This window comes from Labrus mixtus, chromosome 5, assembly GCF_963584025.1.
Source record: "Labrus mixtus chromosome 5, fLabMix1.1, whole genome shotgun sequence".
Lineage (NCBI taxonomy): Eukaryota > Metazoa > Chordata > Actinopteri > Labriformes > Labridae > Labrus > Labrus mixtus.
The window spans coordinates 18,922,026-18,941,896 of NC_083616.1; the positions used below are offsets into that span (position 1 = coordinate 18,922,026).

General features: G+C 40.8%; 1 protein-coding gene across 1 annotated transcript in view; it reads left to right on the plus strand.

Annotated features, from left to right (window-relative positions):
• Positions 1 to 19,871, plus strand: part of nos1 (nitric oxide synthase 1 (neuronal)) — a 45,114-nt gene that overhangs the window by 22,184 nt on the left and 3,059 nt on the right. Inside the window, exons 11-28 of the mRNA XM_061038381.1 lie at positions 1,527 to 1,628; positions 2,036 to 2,230; positions 2,497 to 2,582; positions 4,156 to 4,300; positions 5,236 to 5,340; positions 5,428 to 5,486; positions 5,581 to 5,697; positions 6,839 to 7,013; positions 7,374 to 7,512; positions 8,000 to 8,078; positions 8,263 to 8,456; positions 10,280 to 10,449; positions 11,620 to 11,830; positions 12,842 to 12,929; positions 17,148 to 17,269; positions 17,551 to 17,699; positions 18,099 to 18,293; positions 18,638 to 18,756. Coding sequence (XP_060894364.1) covers positions 1,527 to 1,628; positions 2,036 to 2,230; positions 2,497 to 2,582; positions 4,156 to 4,300; positions 5,236 to 5,340; positions 5,428 to 5,486; positions 5,581 to 5,697; positions 6,839 to 7,013; positions 7,374 to 7,512; positions 8,000 to 8,078; positions 8,263 to 8,456; positions 10,280 to 10,449; positions 11,620 to 11,830; positions 12,842 to 12,929; positions 17,148 to 17,269; positions 17,551 to 17,699; positions 18,099 to 18,293; positions 18,638 to 18,756 — 2,450 coding nt within the window. The remainder of the gene's footprint in view (positions 1 to 1,526; positions 1,629 to 2,035; positions 2,231 to 2,496; positions 2,583 to 4,155; positions 4,301 to 5,235; positions 5,341 to 5,427; positions 5,487 to 5,580; positions 5,698 to 6,838; positions 7,014 to 7,373; positions 7,513 to 7,999; positions 8,079 to 8,262; positions 8,457 to 10,279; positions 10,450 to 11,619; positions 11,831 to 12,841; positions 12,930 to 17,147; positions 17,270 to 17,550; positions 17,700 to 18,098; positions 18,294 to 18,637; positions 18,757 to 19,871) is intronic.

The window sequence follows — 19,871 nt, forward strand, 5'->3', positions numbered from 1 at the left end:
ATTGAAGCCGTGTGCAGAAATGAGCGTGGGTCACCTGTAGAATCAATCAGAACAGTTTTCTCCTTTTAACTGTGCACACCGACAAGACAACTGACTTTCTTAATATAGATAAAACAGTGTTAATTCTAACCTTAAAGGCTTTATATGCTATTTTTCACACTTACATATAACAGAAATCAAGTATATCCTCTGAAAATAACTCTGTGAGTCATGACTGTCTACAATGTGTGTAACACCCGAGTCCTACTCTCTGTGATGCTTTCTGAGATTTCCGAGTCCTATCTTCAGTTTGTTTACATCGCCAGGACGGCCGGCCGGCTCATCCCCTCGCGTATAAAAATTGTTTAACTGAGGGACTAGAGAAAAGAAGAATAACATACTGTACTCACTGCTTAACTGCGTTTCTAGATCACGCTCATTTCGGGTAAATTTACATGCAGTGTGAAGATACGAGCATAATAAAGATCGCTAGCATTAGCATGCTAACAAAACAATGCACCACGAGTGGTTTTGGTTTCATGCTGGTGCTCAAGGGCGACATCAACTGGATCAAAAAATCGCATATAAAGCCTTTAAGAAGATATTGTATTTTTCTATTAATTCATGAATTAATTTATTTATTGAGTCATACACTGAAGTCTTGGACATTAAAATTGAAAATGTAAGCTATTCAGAAGCAGAAAATGCTTAAATGTCAGAATTATTCACAAGGATATCTAAATTGTTTTTGATATGGCATATTATAATAAATAAACGATACTGTCTACAACCATTGCATGCAGGTAAGCAAGATTACCCATTTTTAATACACAGTTAGGACCTGGGGAGTCTAATAGCTGAGCACATTGGAGCATATTGGGTGCCAATGTTGGTTCATTTGTCTCACAAGTAGGGAAATTGTGTTCTGGGTTGCTAATGAAAAAAAAGCTTAGATGCCTGGGATTCATTCTTTGAGGGTTTTTTTTTCACATGATTGCATGAATTGTTTGGTGAATGAGGAACATAAAATCCCAGCCCTTGTCACTGATGCTCAAACAAAACAACTTAACTTTCAAGAATAAAGGCATCTTCACTTTAATGACAGACTGGCAAAGAGTTGTTTTTTGTTTTTTTTATGTAACCACTGCTGGGTTTATGAAACATAACTGAACATCAAACTTGAAGTTAATGAAAGTTTTGGGATGAAATGGAGTGACAAACATTTCTTCACAGTCAGTTCTAAGATCATAACCAGAGTTTACATTCATTATTGTGGGGACTTATGAAGTGCTGTCACCCCGGTTTATCTAATACCAACCTTTTGTGGTTCCCTTTATTTTTCATTTAGTACTGACCAATCATGTTGCATCTGCTGTCTTTCATACAAACACATGTGATGGCATACATTTTCTTCCTTTCTGACATACGACCTGGAATGTGTGTGTTTGGTTATGGTTTAGCCAAAAACTACATAAAGCAAAGGAATCACCAACTAAAACAGTGACTTCCATTTGACAACTGCTTTTTCCTCCTTCTGTGTTATGCAGGAGGTTGCTAACAGGATGGCCTTAGACACCAGGAAGACCTCCTCTCTTTGGAAAGACCAGGCTCTAGTGGAGATCAATATTGCGGTTCTCTACAGTTTCCAGGTACGGCCATTTATTTATTGGAGCACTTCACTTAGTGTTTATATGAATGTTTGGGTTTCAAACACGCAGATCACTTCTGCAGCTGAATAACACTACTCCTCTGCCAATTTGTATACTCAAATGTTCTAAACAGACTGTTTTTTTTTTTGCCAGAATATTGCAAAACATGTTTGTCTCTGGTGCAAGTGAGCTGTTTATGTTTGTTACATTTGAGTATGGACGCAGTGTAAGCTAGCACGATAGAGTCTCAGCTGAATATGACTTTAAATGGAATCAAAAATGTCTCTTATGAGGTTGTGAAACTGTCTGGACACTGTATATAGAAACTTGAATTCCCCTACTACCATGGTTATAGAGGTAAAAAAAATAAACATTAATGGGTTTATTGTTTATGTCCACCTTTTTAGACATGCAAAGTGACCATAGTGGACCACCACTCAGCCACAGAGTCCTTCATGAAGCACATGGAGAACGAATACAGGGTGCGAGGCGGCTGTCCTGGAGACTGGGTGTGGATTGTGCCTCCCATGTCAGGAAGCATCACACCCGTGTTCCACCAAGAAATGCTCAACTATCGCCTCACCCCTTCGTTTGAGTACCAGGTTAGATGAAGGAGGATAAACTCAATAAATGACTTGCAATCATGATTATAAATGCTAGGCTGCTAATCTAGATAAAGAAAGTCATTTAGGTATATTAAGTTCAAAATCATTAGCTGCTGTTGAAGAAGGCACGGTACTTTTGAGTTAAGTGGGAATTGTAATTGAGTCCTAGAATACACTGAAAATCACAGATATTCTCATTATTATCATAATTGATTTGAACCTTAAATAAAAAACAGCCTCTAATGTCTGCCTATATGCAAAAGCCTGACCCTTGGAATACACACGTGTGGAAAGGAGTCAATGGGACGCCTACAAAGAAAAGAGCCATCGGATTCAAGAAGCTTGCCAAGTAAGTGTGCAGTCGCACAGAAATAATAAACGACAACAATGCTTCAACAATCATGGGCTCAAGGTTACATTGGGGCCTTAAATGCCACATGTAATTCCTGGTGGAGTGTGTGTATTATCATCTCAAGGAAAACAAGTAATCATTTTCCTGACAAAAGTTAGACACAAGGGAAGGAAGCTGGTGTACTCAGCGGTGAAACTCATCCAATCAACCCCACAGGGAGTAATCAAAGCTTTGTCAGTGTTTTCTTTGTGCATGCATGAACTAGTGCATGTGTATTATCTGCCATTAATATAATTGCCCCGGGGATATGACAAGCTCGCTAATAACAATTGTCATCCATCCGCTACCTTGATATAAAGTCTGCTGCCTGCTGAAGTGAACCACATTACTCCTAATAACAAATGTTTATCAGACATATTGACACGAGGGAGATCTCTGGTAAAAGTCAGGATCAAAGTTTGCAATCAGCCAATCATAGCATTCAAAAGTTTTGTCCACATTCCAATTCCAAGGGGGGGGGGTGCCTTAAATGTTTAGGACATCTGAAGAGAGACAGTCAATGTTGGTAGGAGAGAGAGGCAAACCTGGGGTCGTTGAGGACTATAGCCTTTTTACATAGGGCGTGTGACATAAGCGCGTAGCATAAACTGTAAATAATATTGGACGAAGCCTGAGCGTAGTTTATCAGGATCAGGCAAAGTGCTGGGATCCAACTCGTCTTGGTAGCGCAAGGCTTTCTGGCGACCCTCCTAGTACCAATTATAATAACTGAATTTCTTTATTTGATGACACGTATTACCACTATCATACCAGTAGAATTTGAGAAAATTAGATATTCTCGTGATTTAGAAACATTGACCTATTAACCCTTTATTTATTTGACGTGCTTGATACAGTGTGATTGTTGTAAGGCCTGGCTCAACAAGCTTAAGAAATCCTTACCAATAAAGAAGCTAATCTAACTGAAGCGGCAGCTTGGCTCATTGCCAGCCCCCTCTTCACTTCCTGTGTCCCTCAAGATCGCAAAGGAACACTGTTTTTTGAAGAGAAGCTGCTTTTTAATCATCTCAAGTCTTAAAATTTGTGTTGGGAAATGCTGATTGCTTACTTTTTGACAGTTTTGACTAGTCTAAGTGTCCGCTAGCATCACACTTTTGGTGTTTGCTTTCATCACAGGATAAATGGCCCTGAAATCCTTTCTTATTTTGTGCTCTAAAAAGTGTTTTCTAAATGCTCCATTTTTAGCCACCTATTTAGAGGGTAGGTGTTCAACATAAATGTAAAAAAACGACCTGTTTCTTCCCCAGTCCCTGAATCAAAGAAATGAATTAGTTTTCAAATGAATGAAAACAATTCATTACTATAATCAACGACTAATGATAACCAGTTTTAACCGAAAAATGAATCAAGGTTTCAGATGACTCACTGTCTGACATCCTCTCATCTGATCAGAGGCTTTTTTATTACTGGTTTAAGTATCAGAACAACAGGAAACAAATCAGTGTAAATGTACCTCCTTTTCTTGTTTTGTTTGCACCTATTTGCAACATCTTCCTCTTTGCCTTTGCAGGGCTGTGAAGTTTTCGGCAAAGCTCATGGGCCAAGCCATGGCCAAGAGGGTGAAGGCCACCATACTGTTCGCGACAGAGACGGGCAAGTCACAAGATTATGCCAAAACGCTCTGTGAAATCTTCAAACACGCTTTTGACGCAAAGGTACCCTTGCCCCTACCTTGCATCACCTTATCTGAGGGTTGAGCACGAGCTTGTGTGTCATTGTATAACCTCCTTATCGAAAAAGTACGATTCAAAGACATCCTTCCTTTATACCACCACTCCCCTCCTCTTCGCTCTCGCACTCATGAAGCCAAGCAGATGCCAGATGAGCACAGGCGGAGCGAGGTTAGAAGAAGACAGTGTGTCTTTTGTCACATTTTCCTCTTCTCTCATGCAGCAAAGTGCCGCAGGTCAGAGGCAAGATTTAACCACTGAAGCGTTGAGCAGCGCAGTAGTTTAAGACGAGATCCCGAACCACCCCTGGCTGTGCAAATCTGTTTAGAAAAAGAGAGTGAAGGAAGCTCAACTGCTGCTCTCAATCATACACAGTGTGATTTTCTTTCCTCCAGGTCATGTCTTATTCCTTTTCCTGTTTCCCCCAGTGTGATCAATCACACAAGAGCAGATTTGTGCATGAAAGTGTGTGGATGTGTTTGTGTGTGTGTCACTGAGAGTGGGTGTCTGTAGATGGATGGCAGGGCAGATGTGAGTGCCCGGGGGAAAATCCTCGTTTTCGCGGGGCTAAAGCCTGTTTTCCCTTCACGCCTTTGGTTGTATAGTCTTAATGTATGTGTGTCAGTGTGTGTGCATGTTCTGTGGAAGACTCACACCATCATGTTGAGTGGTGTGCATCACGGCTGCTCATTGTGTTGCAGCATCATATTATCATCTCGTTAAAGGCGAGGACAGAGTGGTCATTATAACCTCCTCCTCTGCCAGCGGCTGTGTGTTCAGCCTTAATTTACACACACGATTCATCCGTCGTGTGCTCTGTGTTTGTGTGTGTTGAGGAGACAAGAGTGAAATAACGACTGCACATGAGAGTGGAGGCTAACGCGCTCCATTATGCTCTGTTTTTCTCGGCGTATCTGAAGGTTATGTCGATGGATGAATATGATGTTGTGGACCTGGAGCATGAGACGTTAGTGTTAGTGGTGACCAGCACTTTCGGTAATGGTGACCCACCTGAAAATGGAGAGGTGTGTATGTCATTTCATACTCAACGAAGCACACGAAGCACAGGACACATGCAGAGCTTATTTACAGCTTCTCTTTGGTACCTCTAGAAATTTGGAGCTGCCTTAATGGAGATGCGCCACCCAACATCCAACACAGAAGACAGAAAGTGAGTTTTATTGTCATGTCACTTTCAATGTTTTTCTTCCGTTGAGTTACACATCCGTGTGTCTCATCTCTTTGCTTTCTCCTCCCTTTTCCAGGAGCTACAAGGTCCGTTTCAACAGTGTGTCCTCCTACTCTGACACTCGCAAGTCCTCCAGCGACGAGCCAGAAGTCAAGATTAACTTTGAGAGCACGGGACCTCTCGCCAACGTCAGGTAAAACCAAACCAAACCTGTCCTAGAAGGATCTGGGATTTAGCTGTTCTAGGGTTACTACTTTGAAGGATGCCACGTTTCAGGTTAGGACAAATCTAGATCCAAATGTATTCAGCAGATGTGGTTAGATTGAACTTAAATTGAAGTTAGGGTTTTCCTCTTGAATAAGGAGGAGAAAAAATGCATTCATTGTACTTTTAAACAACATCAACAAGAATTAATGTATCTGCTACTTATTCTTGATTTGAGATATTTTCTGGGGTGGGGGAGGATGACCTAGCATTTTAAAGGAAGTCATTTTTTGTTTGTCCCTTGAATATCATTTCAGTTTTGGCAGCAAGGCAACAGAATTTTAGACGGATAAAGTTTTCAGATATAAATGAGATCATTTGAAAAACAGAGCATCGGCTGTGACTTGAATTTGGAATCAGTTTTGAAGAAAGCACTTGGCAGCAGCATTTCAACACTTTAGTAAGTGGGTAACAAAAAAGTGGCAACTTTAGTTAATTATGTAGGCTTGTCTGGTTTTGTAACTAGTGCCAAAAGTAACATAATAAAGAAGAAGTTTAAAAAAAAAAAAACACCAATACTCATCATCACTGATAGACGTGTGCAAGAATAACATTTCCCAAAAGATCTCTATTCATTTCTTCCTACAAACACAACCATCTGAAATCTTAAGTAAGACTGTTTTACCCTGATAACATTCTGGCAGAATGCTCCAACATAAATTGAGTTCTCATCCTAACTCATATGAAATCTCAATGAAAGTGGACTCCACAGGGTGCTGATTTTGGTGACAGATCTTGTAGCATTGGACAGTTCGATGACATGTTTAAGAAAAGGAAAACACGGCGAATGTTCTCAAACTTCAACCCGATGTGGGCTGACTGTTTCACAGTATGACTCTTCTCGAGGAAGTGATCTTTTCTGTGTTTACGTTGATCTAAAAGTAGACAGGACAAGCACTTGTGAATATGTCGGCTGGTTTTTGGTGCATCTTGAGAGGGAAGAAAGGCCAAGTTTCTAACGTGGGCTCCGTTGCGATGGCTGTAGATGTCTTTGTTTGTGTTTTGCTTTTGGAACAGTACCTTTCTCTCCATCTCTGTCTCTTCTTCTTCTAAAATGTGTATCTGTTTAGGTTCTCCGTGTTTGGCCTTGGCTCCAGGGCCTACCCACACTTCTGCGCCTTTGCCCACGCTGTGGACACGCTGTTTGAAGAGCTCGGGGGGGAGCGCATCCTACGCATGGGGGAAGGAGATGAGCTGTGTGGCCAGGAGGAGTCGTTCAGAACCTGGGCCAAGAAGGTTTTTAAGGTCGGTTTCGAGGGACTCTCAGAGCTCAATTAAGATCATTTTGTCAATCATTACGGTGTGGTGTGCCTGGAATGGAAGCGCAGTGCACATTTTTGGCATGTCTGTAAATGGTATGTAATTGGCCTAAATTTGAAATGAATAATTCCTTTTTTTTTTTTTTTCCATTTTTAAATCACCCCTTCTTAAACAACCTTAACATTCCAGAAAACCCTTTAATAGTTTTTCCAAGACCCTGAACAAATGGAGGCTGTCCTAATTAAAGTTCAAGAGATCTTTCTGAAAATCTCTTGTTACTCCTGTGGTGGTGTACTTTGAATAATTCTGATGCTCTTTCCTCCGGGTGTGCTGCAACACGTGAAGGCTGCCTGTGATGTGTTCTGTGTCGGGGACGACGTGAACATCGAGAAAGCCAACGACTCCTTGATCAGCAACGACCGCAGTTGGAAGAAGAGCAAATTCCGCCTCACGTACACAGCCGAGGCTCCAGTGCTAACTGACGGTAAATAATCATCCTAAAGAGACAGTGAGCAATGCGCCGTTGATGCTGTCTCGATATCATTAGTGCTAATGAACACTGCAGCTTAACACGACCATATTGAATCAGCAGAGGGTTGGCAATGTTATTGATCAGCACCACTGACTCATCCGCTATAGCTCCGGGAGAGTTGCGGAGTGGAGTGAAAAATCATAATACAGGATTTCAAAGCATTTCTATTCCATTTATTTTGCATTTTTACAGCAAGACAATATTTGAAGACCAACATTCATGCGTTCACAAGTGGATGAAATGATTAAACACATTAACACATAGATTAAAAAAAAAACGTTTTCCTCCTTAATTACAACTGTTCCTTTAAAAAAAGAAAATCAGGTTTAGAGATAGTAATATTGTTAACATTAGTATTTGTCTATCAATGTGTTGATAAAGTCACCAAATAAAGTAAATGTCATGTGTGTGATGCCGTTTTGTGTCCGTCTGCCAACAGCATTATACAGTATTCACAAGAAGAAGGTTTATGGAGCAAAGATGCTAGAATCTCAGAACTTACAGACTCCTAAATCCAAGTAAGTATCTTATTACCACATGAAACACTATCACAGAAAAGAAACAAGTCACTCATATCTGGAAGAAATGTCAATTCATGTTTAATTAACCCCTTAATTGGCTTTTACCATCCTGCATAGACTAAAAGAAAACAGACTGGTTGTGTTGCAGCGTTTCCTCCTTAATCCCTGATCTCTTTTGCAGTCGCTCCACCATATTTGTGCGGCTCCACACAAACAACCACGACAGACTGAGCTACCATCCCGGCGACCATCTGGGCATCTTCCCTGGCAACTACGAGGACCTGGTGACGGCTCTCATAGATAAACTGGAGGACGCTCCACCTGTCAATCAAATTGTCAAAGTGGAGTTTCTGGAGGAGAGGAACACTGCCCTAGGTGGGTGATGCTATTAGCGACGTCACGCTAATTTACGGATAGAGTGGGTGTGCGGTCATGGTGGTTGCGGTCTGAAATGTGGGCAGGATGTCCAAATCAAAAACATGAATAAGAAACAGTCTCTCAGACAACATGAAGTCACACTTCAGCAAGGTATCTGTGCCCAGAAATCTCTCAGTGAAGCTGCTTATTGGCAAACAGTTGTGGTGACACTCCGTGACATAAGTGTGATTTCACTGTGACTGTGAAGCAATGCGTTTCTTAAACAGTGTGTGTGCTTATTAAAACTGAGCTTCCCAAATAAAACATTACTGCTAATGGGGCTTATTAAAGTTCCTGCGTTCACGGGTGAAATGCTTCCCTCTTTATTTTTCTAACAGCTACAAGCACAAGTGTTCTGAAGCTCACAAAGCAGCTCTGTAATGCTGTATGGGTAACATTTTATTTTAACTCTATAATATAGGCAGAGTAAAAGTCATTAAAGTAATCATATTAAGTCATAATTAATGGCTCATAGCTTAATATGATATAGCTGAAAGCATTTATGAGGACATGCTTATTTACTCAATCATTGATAGAATTCTTGGATACATCTTACACCCATTTTTTCAGTATTCTATGATAACACATACAGTTTATAGGCATATGTTTTAAGATGTTTACATTTTGTGAAAAACTCATCAAGACATATAATTACATATTAACATTTGCTGACAAACGCTTAATTTAATACCTGCAAACTCCTAATGTGCTTTCCACCATGTGCATCATATTATGTAGTGACGTTTAGTCCTTTGAAACATTTCATTTTGTTTAAAAATGGATTCAAATATTGCATTATACTTCCTTGTTAAATGACGCTGTCATCTATCAGAGTATTGTATGGTGCAAATGTAGTGAAATGTTCTTGAAGTGGATTTCCGTTGTTGATGATATGTTTGATGATGAAGAAATTCGCCGTTGAGACTGACTTGCTTTTAAACAGAATTATTTATTAACACGTTACAGAATCACTGCCCAGGAGAGTCAAGAAGCCAATAATGATCTCTCCCGCACATACATTGAGAGTGCTATTTATACATAATGTCACAGGACACATGAGGACATCTGTTTCCTGTTCTTGGGTGTCTCTCTGGACACAGGGGTCCCTTTGTTTACCTTCCACTGTGGGGGATTCTGTCTTAGATTTAGGCATTTCCTGGCAACTCATCACTCATCCTGCCAACAACACCTCTGAGCAAACATTCAACTGAAGGGGACTCCTCTATCAGATACAAATTATTTCCAGATGTGTGCAGTATACAACTTAAAGAGCAGTATAATATCTCTGTCCTAGATATTTAAGACACTTCATTCTCTAAGGTAATATGATCATTAAAATGTCATGCTGGGTGTAACTTTGACTTATTTCATTAAGGGGAGCAGATCAGGCCACACCTTAACTCTGAAATTGTTTTCACCTTATTAGGTGTTGTGGAGAAAATGTGTGCAAACATTTTCCAATTTAAACATATGTTACCATCAACATATAATTTGATAATTTGTGTCCTAGTATCTCTGTTTTGGTCTCTACCAACCCTCTGAAATATCTGGCTCTTTATCAGTGAAAAGCTTGGTTGTGTTCATCAGATACCCGCTGCATTTGTCCATCTGCAGGTTGCTGCTGGGCAAGTTGAGAACGCTGGGTTTATCTGTGCTTTTTTTCACGTGAATGATTTCCTCCTGAGCATGGAAACAGGCCTGATAAGAGTTGGCGCAGTCCATTTGATCCACTGTTCAAATAAAATAAAAAATCAATTATTGTACTCGGTTTTTCTCTGCAGGTGTAATCAGTAACTGGACGAATGAGACACGGATCCCTCCCTGCACCATCTACCAGGCCTTCCAGTACTTCCTGGACATCACCACTCCACCCAGCCCGGTGCTGCTCCAGCAGTTTGCTGCTCTGGCAACCAATGACAAACAGAAAAAGAAACTAGAGATCCTCAGTAAGGTAAATTCTGAGATGGAGTTCTTAGTCTTACCATTAATAATGAGGTTTAAAGTTATTGAGCTGCTGTGGCTGCACTGATTTGATTTGTGACCAGACAGGGGAGAGGTTTTGTAATCTCTGTGCGTAGGATATCTGAAAATATAGAATGTTTTTTCAACAGAGCCTAAACATATGAAGTATTCTATAAAGAATTTGCTCTGTGTTTAATGCACAATAATAACAAACACATTCACAGTGTTTGCTATCAGAGGGATATGGCGCCAAATGAATGCTCCTGATCTTACCAGGACCCAGCTCCCATCTCCCTGCCTTGCACTTCCTACCAACAATTCACTCTCTATTTTTGTCAATGTGTGGAAATGGCTGGCTTGGGCCAAGCAGTGAGTCATATGCTCATACACATCAAATCATTGTCTCTAAAGCAAGGAAGAAATGATGGAAGGCTTCAGAGTACAGTATAATCACCTCTGCAGGATTTTTTTCTTTCTTGTGATAATTTTTTTTTAGCTTATTTCAGAACGAAGGCAGGCCATATCACACTTTCAAATTCCCTCTTCATGTCTAAAGCTTTTGATGATTAGCTTTAGAGAGCAGGTAAGCTGTGTTGGTCCTTTATTACTTTAAAGTGTGCACAATTTTAATACAGAAACAGATTGTAAATGCATCTACAATTTCTCAAGAACTATGAGTAATATAAAAAGTCTCAACTGGTTATCAAGCTTTAATACCAAGGCCAGAAAGTACTTTTGGCTGTTAAAATGTCGCTAATTGTACATGGGGTGCTTCAAAGAGTGCTGCAGGCTCAGGTTGAAGACCACAGCAGGCTTTATAATGGTCACTGTGTCGCTCATTAGCAGCCTGAGAATAAACCACAAGTCCGGGACACATCAAAGTTTTTATAGTGCTCCAAATTCATCACGTCCAAATGTCAGTGATGACACACAGAAACAGTTGGGCAGTGAATGGTGAATGACTCTGCTTGGGGCTGCCTCCTGCTCTCGAGTCAGAAATGTTTACAGAGCTAAAAGAGGAAACCAGATTTATTTATTTTTTTTCACTTTTCTCCTTTTAGATTTCTTTATCAGGGCAACAAAAATTCCAACGATATTTAGTGAAAAATGATATAGAATTGCTGTCATTCTTACTTTCTCTTTCGACCCAACTTTCCAGGGCTTGCAGGAGTATGAAGAGTGGAAGTGGTACAACAATCCGACACTGGTGGAGGTTATGGAGGAGTTCCCCTCAATCCAGATGCCCTCCACTCTTCTTCTAACCCAGCTGCCCTTGCTGCAGCCTCGCTACTACTCCATCAGCTCCTCTCCAGACCTGCACCCAGGAGAGATCCATCTCACCGTTGCTGTGGTCTCTTACCAAGCCAGAGGTGAGGACCTAGGTACTCAACGGAAGGCTCATTTATAAAAACATGGCTAAAAACATCTCTCTGAGGATTTAAGGCTGTGTAGGGGAGGCTGCAGGTCAGCTCACTCTTAAATTGGTTCCCTTTTTCTGACATTTTTTGCCATCAAATCCTTGACATTTTATTAACAAACTTGTTCCTTCCTCTTGTTAATAATAGATATTTGAATTTGAAAGTAAGATGTTCAGAAAAGTAGGAAGCATAACCTTTTCAAAAAACCTTTTTTCTTGTGGTTATTTTCTTTCATGGATCAAAGACGGTATGCTGTGCTTTTTTTAAGCTTTGTGTAAAGATGCAAAAAGTCATATTACCCAGCCTCTCAGAAAACCCTTCAATGTTTTATAAAAAAAACCTGGTTGAATCTTTAAGTTTTCTGTTGTATCTTTCATCACTAGAAGTAAATCAGTGTACTTCTAGTGATGAAAGATACAACAGAAAACTCAAATTGCTTGGTCTTTTCGATTCTCTGATATTTTTTTCAAAAACAAAAAACACCAACCAGAATTTACATTTGTAGACTCTTCAAACACTGGTTGAATTTTGCTATGGTAATTATGAAATCAATGCCTGTATGTCAGTCTGTCATAAATTACACAGAATAAAACAGCTAGTTCATTGTATGTGTAAAGAAAACCACAAGGCTCTTACAGCGCCACCTTTAAACTGCTTTTCTTGTTAAGTAGTCAGCAAACACTTCAAGATGCCATCACTGCTATATTCTCCCCACACATGTAATCTCTTCTTTTGCAAACATGCTTCAGTGATTGTTAATGCCAGGGTTTGAATTACAGTGATTTTCCTTTTTAAGAGCGTGAAACATAAAGAGAGAGAGAGACAGCGAAAGAGAGAGAATGACCTTAGCCTTGGAAAGTGTGAAAAGGCTACTCTTTACCTGTTAGTTTGTGCACTTAAAGAGAGTGGGAGGCGGAGGAGAAAGAAAAGGTAAAGTGCTTGCTTGGCAATAATCCCTTTCAGATGGAGGAGGACCAATCCACCATGGAGTGTGTTCATCATGGCTCAACAGGATAGAGAAGGGGGAGATGGTGCCATGTTTTGTCCGAAGGTAAATATTGAATGTGGCAAGTATTTATAACAATACAATCAAATTGTTTACCTTGAGAGATTTACAGTAAAAGATTGTAGCCAAACACATGTATGTATGTATGTATGTATGTATGTATGCCTTGTACACAGGCTTGCTTAGCTTAGCACCTTACTTTTATTAAGCTTAACACAAAGACTGAAAATCCAGGCTCTATCAAAAGATCAAAAAATATCTGCCCACCAGCTCCTCCAAGTCTTAAATGACTAATACTTCTAATTAGAGGTGGGAAAAAAAAAATCGAGATTTTTATCTTTTGAGATTTTAAATCAATTCCAAACTTCTTTTTTTTTTGGCTAATCAGTAACTCCCTGATAAGTGCTAAGGCTAGCTCTTTAACTCAGTAGCATGTCAAATAGAGCAGCAAGACATTCAGCCAGAAAAATAGACTTTCAATCCATGAATCCAGAATCGTTTTGAATCAAAAATAGATTGTGAATTGAATCGTGACCCCAAGAATCGAAATAAAATCCTGAGACACCCAAAGATTCCCCTATTTTTAATATTATTAAACCTTGAATTCAAAACAACTAAGTTTTCCTTCAAACCTCGTTCAGTATCTCACTTTGGGAAGTGTCGTCTGGTGTGGACAGTCCCGGCAGCTTCAATACCACCACGTCTGTCAGGGGACAGACCAATCATCTTTGCTGCACGGCCAGCCTGCCCCCCCTTATAACAACCCCTAGCACTGACTCTTCAGCCTTGCTTTCTTCCCCCGTAACGATCATCGAGCTGCTCTGCTGTCCTGACATTGAATACCGCTGAACAGTTTACTGACACAGCCGTCAAGGTGTTCTGTTAAGGTCTATTCATCTTGGTCCAGAAAAAGTTGTTTTTAAAAGTGGGGGTTTTCATGTTGTGGCGTGCCTGCACCTGTTCCCAGTTTTCTGCCTAACAAGCTAACAAGCCAAGGTGCACTTGTGGGTGTGTAGCTTGCTAGCTGTAGCTTTTTTCTCCATGCCCAACAAGGCTCTGGGTAATGCAAGGGGCAGTAAGGGAATGGATGTTGAGTTCCACCGTTGCCAGCTGCCTGCAGGTTCACCCTCTCAGGGAGGGACCCCATCCCCTCTGCATTGCTATTATGGGTGTCAAGCATGGCCAGGTGTCGCTCACGCATTGCCGCATCATACGAGCACTGCAGCGCTATGTCGATCAGAATATTTGCATGTAGCTTGCGGGTATCAGCAGCCTCTAAGGCAAGGAGCATTGCAGAGGGGAGGATGGAAGAATGATTTAGTTAGCAGGATCTCCTTGGTGTTGATAATGAGGATGATGACAAACAATCCACTATTGCCCCGGCAGGATTAACCCTCCCAGATTGGATGGAGCGCTTCACTGTCTCCTTGTACTAGAAGGTGAAAAAGTCAACGACACAGTCTATCCATAATCTGAATGTGGTTACCCTGCTTACAGCGTCCTAGACCGAGCTGTTTCAGGACCTGGGCCTTCTGCTCTTGAGTATGTATCTAGAGGTGCAGTCCAGGGCTTTGACGACACATCTCTCCAGCCTGCCTGACCAGGACAAGTAAGTTCTCATGGAATCGAATATCGGAGTCTGGCACTCTAATTCATAGCTTTCACGTGACGTCACACTCTTATGGAACCGCCCACCTGGAGGGCAAGAAAGGCTCTCTACCACTGTTTGCTACTGAGAAGTTACTGGCCTCAGTGGCCCCCTACGTGTTTTTATCTGTTTTATTTTTACATTTTTCAAATGAAATACAGTTGTTGTTTAATGTGATACACTAACCGGCGTGGAGACGAGCCCGAGTTTTGCTTCTACAGAATTTAATCCAAGAAAAAAAACAGAGAAGAGGACGTTTGTGCAGCAGTTAGACCCTCCGCGGCTCCTGTGACGGGAAACATCGGACATCTCCTCATCCTGACATCAGTTATAGTGTTGAATAAATCTAAATATTCCTGCCGTTAACTCAAATTACTGCCCCAGAACACTACAATTGACAGCTGATACTATTGCTAGCTAATGCTAACTAGCTAATGTTAGCTAATTAGCACTCACCGGTGCTTAATGATGAGGAATTTCTTGCCCTTCACTTCTCAAACAGCAGCATTATCGACCCAGACCGATCAATAATACATAAAGCTGCCTGTATGTTTGTAGACGTTCATCCTACAGCGGTGTAAGAAAAGAGATTCTCCTCTAAATATCAGCAATATCACTGAAGTGACGTTCTGGTGTTACGGTTAAAAGAGTGACCATGTTAACTGATGACTTTCAGACAAACGCGACTGAAAGTGTCCTAACAAATGCCTCTCAGTTCAGTTTTTGTCTTATCATAATGTCATAATTACTTATGAGATATGTTTTAATGAAAGCTAAAAAAATATATACTTTCGTTAGGACACGTAACGTACGATCGTTAACAACATGTTAACTCTTTTAACCGTAACACCGGCACAGACTTTGCCGTTTCTAGCGATATAAATAGTTTTGTGTGTAGTTAAAGTATCGCAAGCGCCCCAAACTCAAAGTTTATCTTAATATCTTGGCTTGCTTTTCTGTCCACTCGAGTCTGAAAGCCAGTCCAGACTTGAAGGTGCTTTCGCTAAAAAACTATTCTGTTTCTGGCTCTGACCTCAGCCAAATAGTGACAAGTCTTGTCTGTGCTTTTATCCTGCTTGCACTTTTCTCCTGGCTATGAAAAAGTGATGACTTTAATACTGCTTTTATGACCAAGGTTAGTGAGTCTTCTTCTAGCTGCCCCACATTCCAGCTGCTTGCTTTTCACACTTCACGCGGCTAAATATGCTCCGTCCAGTTCAAGCTTTACGCATCTATTTGAACAGGACTAGGGGGTTTAGAGAGAGCAGTCAGCTTTATGTCTCATGGACCCTTTCTCACAGAGAGAGAGCCCAGTCTCGCCAGCGTCTGTCTCACTGGGTAGTGGAAGCATTCTTGTTGGCATATGAGAGTCAGCCATAGGAGGGGCTCCGGGCTTTTTCCGCAAGAGGGATGGCCACCTCATATGAACCTGTTTATGTCATATCAGTGAGTGATTCGGCTCCTGCCAGTTGTGCATCCCCATATACATTTATTCAGTTTCATCGCCTGGATGTGACAGGGCATTCTATGGCGCCCTCTGTCCTTAGTATTGGTTCTTCTTAAATGGGGGCTAGCCCTTGGGGAGAGTTCGCGGTGACAACCTTTTTCGATAGAGGTATTATGGACTTTGTAACAAACAACCCTGGAGTTGGCCATATCTCCCATAGGGAGATAACAAGTGAGGTTTGAAAGAGAATGTTAGGTTACCAAGGTAACTCCAGTTCTGTGAAAAATATGTGAGGTATTTGTCCTGCTTGCATTGCACACGGCACGGGAAAGAAATACACTTGAGAATTAAGAGCGAGTGCCAGGGACGGATATAAAGGGGGACCGTCTGGCCGTGCAATGAAAATGACTGGATTGTCCCCACACTCCCCTGACAGACATGCTGGTAAAGTTTAACTGCTTTTACTCGTTGCTGACCAAGACAAAGCCTGCCACACAACCACCGATACAGGAACTTGTTATTTTTAAACTAACCAGACATAAAGCTAGGCATTTTAGTTTAGTAACATTATTATATTTTGTTATGTTTACTGTCAGGCACTTGGGCACAAAGCCTGCTTGTTTTTCAGCATTAAACAAAATCATTTTATTTTCATTTGTAAAGCACTTTGTTACTCTGTTTTTTTTAAATTGCCATATAATTAAAATGTATTATTTTAATTTGACTTCTTCTAACTGCCAACTAGTGTGCACTCTGCCCGCTCCCTCATTGTCCATGACCTGAGTTTTTCACAATGCTAAACAAACTTGGCCTGGGATTCCGCTCTGCAACAATGGCACAGAAAGGTTGTTGGGTACAATTAGTGATGACAACAATGTGTTGTGCTTCTCTTACCAACGCTCTTTTGTGGACACCAGCAGCAGTCAGGCAGTGCATGTTAATATGTTCAGAGGGAGGCCTGTCAGAGAAGTGTCAGCAATTTTTTGTTGGATACTTTTTAAATATTGCCAACTCTGATTCATTTCTCAAAGTTGCACACCACAGCTTTAATATTCTAATTAGTGAGCTTAAAAGTGAGTCCAGTTTTGTTTAAGTTGGACAGAGCCAGGATAGTTTTTTCCAGTATTTTTACCTCATTTGTGATTCTTTATCTATTTCATTGTTCTAGTGCACCATCATTCCAACTTCCCAAAGACAACCAAGCTCCTTGTATCCTGGTGGGTCCAGGAACAGGAATCGCCCCCTTCCGAAGTTTCTGGGAACAGAGACTGTATGACCTTGAACACAATGGTTGGTTTTGTCCTTATTCCGGAAATGTATTTATTACTGCCTAATAGGATTTGCAGTGGAATTTAACTGCTATGCATGAACCTGCAGACAGAATCTTCAATTTGATGGCTGATTTTTAGAATCTCCAGGACAAGGTGTTACATTTATTCATGCAGTTAGAATGCTGTCATATGCACCTGTGAGTAATAATGGAAATTACAGCAAATCCCTGTCAGAGATTTTGACTATCGCTCCAACAGCACCTTTCAGAGTAATGACGACTCTTTGCCTGTCGTCTTTAGGAATGGAGTTGTGCCCCATGATCCTGGTGTTTGGCTGTCGGCAGTCTGAGATGGATCACATCTACAAGGAGGAGACCATCCAGGCCAAGAACAAAGAGGTGTTCAAGGAGCTATACACGGCCTATTCCAGAGAACCCGGCAAACCAAAGGTACAAGTGCTAAACTGTCCATATCTCTGGATGAGTCAGCTTGTCATAAATCCTTGTGGAGCTGTGTGGGTTTGAAATAAAATCACTGAGTGAAGTAAGGGCTTTTTTTTTGTTTCAAAGAAAGCTTGTGAGTACTTTCACTTCAGTTGAAATGGTGTGTTTCTATTTGATGATTTTCTTTAGCTTTTCATTGTGGTGAAACAGCTTTTTTATACTTTTTTAGTCCTCAGATTAAGATCAAATATTGATAATAACTGCATTTGCAAATTCTACATACTTTGACTTTACACTCTGTCAGTCAGTTGTCCCCTGACTGCATTTTTCATTGTCTCCTTTCCTACTTTCTCATAATTGACTTCTTCACACTCACGCATCATTCCTCCTCTGCCTCTCTGTAAGAAATACGTACAAGATGTTCTGCGCGAGCAGCTGTCAGAGACAGTGTACCAGTGCCTGAGGGAGGAGGGGGGACACATCTATGTCTGCGGGGATGTTACAATGGCCGGAGATGTTCTCAAGACTGTCCAGCACATCATCAAACAGCAGGGCAGCATGACCCTGGAAGATGCTGGCTTCTTTATCAGCAAGCTTCGGGTAAGAGTGAGGAAAACATAGCAGTTTTCTGGTCAATGACTGATTTGCATACTTTTAACCCTGCCACACTGATCGTTACAATTGCTGTACCCCTGTTGTTAAACTTTGGACAGAATGAAATCCCCTGTATGAAGTGTACAAGTAGTAAAGAGCCAAAAAAGTTCTTCAAAGTAAGACCTATGCTTTACACAGAATTAGACTGACTTGAGATAGCATTATTTGTCCCAATGATGATGTGTTTTATTTTTCATATAAGGCCTTTTGAATACTAAAAATATGAAAAAAAAGATATCCAATTCAACATTTCCACCTTTTCATTTTTTTAACCACATGATGGTTTCCAGGATGAGAACCGCTACCATGAGGACATCTTTGGTGTCACCCTGCGCACATACGAGGTCACCAACCGGCTTCGTTCGGAGTCCATTGCCTACATTGAAGAAAGCAAAAAGGACTCAGATGAGTGAGTGGTTACACATTTTTCATACAGAGAGACATACAACTTTACACAATGTGATAGAGCTCCTCCAGAGCTATCCAAAACCTTTTGATGTGTATTTAGTATCCTTTAATGTCCACACAAGATTTAAGGGCAAACTTTCCACTAGTTGTATCATGCTGTGGGTAAAAACGACTTCACAGATTTGTGAGGTTGATAGTAGCAGTCATGGGAAGAGATCCAAATCTCTCCTCTGCCTTTATATGTTTCATCTGTTTTTATCATTCTTACAACTTTCTGTATGTTCCCTGGTGTTTTGTTTGTTGTTGTGTGGAGTAATTTGAATGGCTACAAAGTCATACCTCAAATACGACTTCTTATGCCCCCATTAACCAGTTAGCAAGCTGTGGTTGCACTAGCAACAGGTGGCTTTAAGGCTAATGCACAATTGGGGGGCTGGAATTCATGGGGAATGGGGCAGTGTAAAGGACTGTATGTGGTAATATTTTAACACGAATGAAAAGGTCAAGGCAATGAAAATCAGAGAAGCCAAAGAAAACTGGAAAAGAGAAATCTAGATTAGGAAAACAGCATAACATTACTGATACAGAAGATCTTGACATATTAGTGTTGCTTCCCCTTTCCATACGATACTATGCCAAGCTTCCACTTATTGGGGCACACTTACCTCCAGTCAACAGACGCTTTCCCCATATTGTCCAGTTGCTAGCACTTAACCTTCAACCTTTTCAATTGCGATGCTAACCATTTGCTAATTTTGTTACCTGCTGTCTCAGAATTATGATTCATCTTTTATTATTTGTTTTTCAATGGCACCTCATGCCATTCATCATCAAATGACAGATGAATTCCTTTTGTCATTGAAATGTAATCCTTTGTCCTATTTCATTGGCTCATTGTCAGTCTGTTTGTTTCTGACTGGATTGTGGGAGTCATGGTAAAGTGTGGTGGTGTATACACACAACACTGAACAATGATTCACTTTTCCTCACCTTCAACACTCCTGAACTGTGTGGGATGCTTAAGATCTACGATGTGTTCAGTAATGTATTCATTGATGCTTTTTATCACTCAAATTTCCCAGCTGTTAGCTTGTATTTAAGGAATGAAAAAAAAAA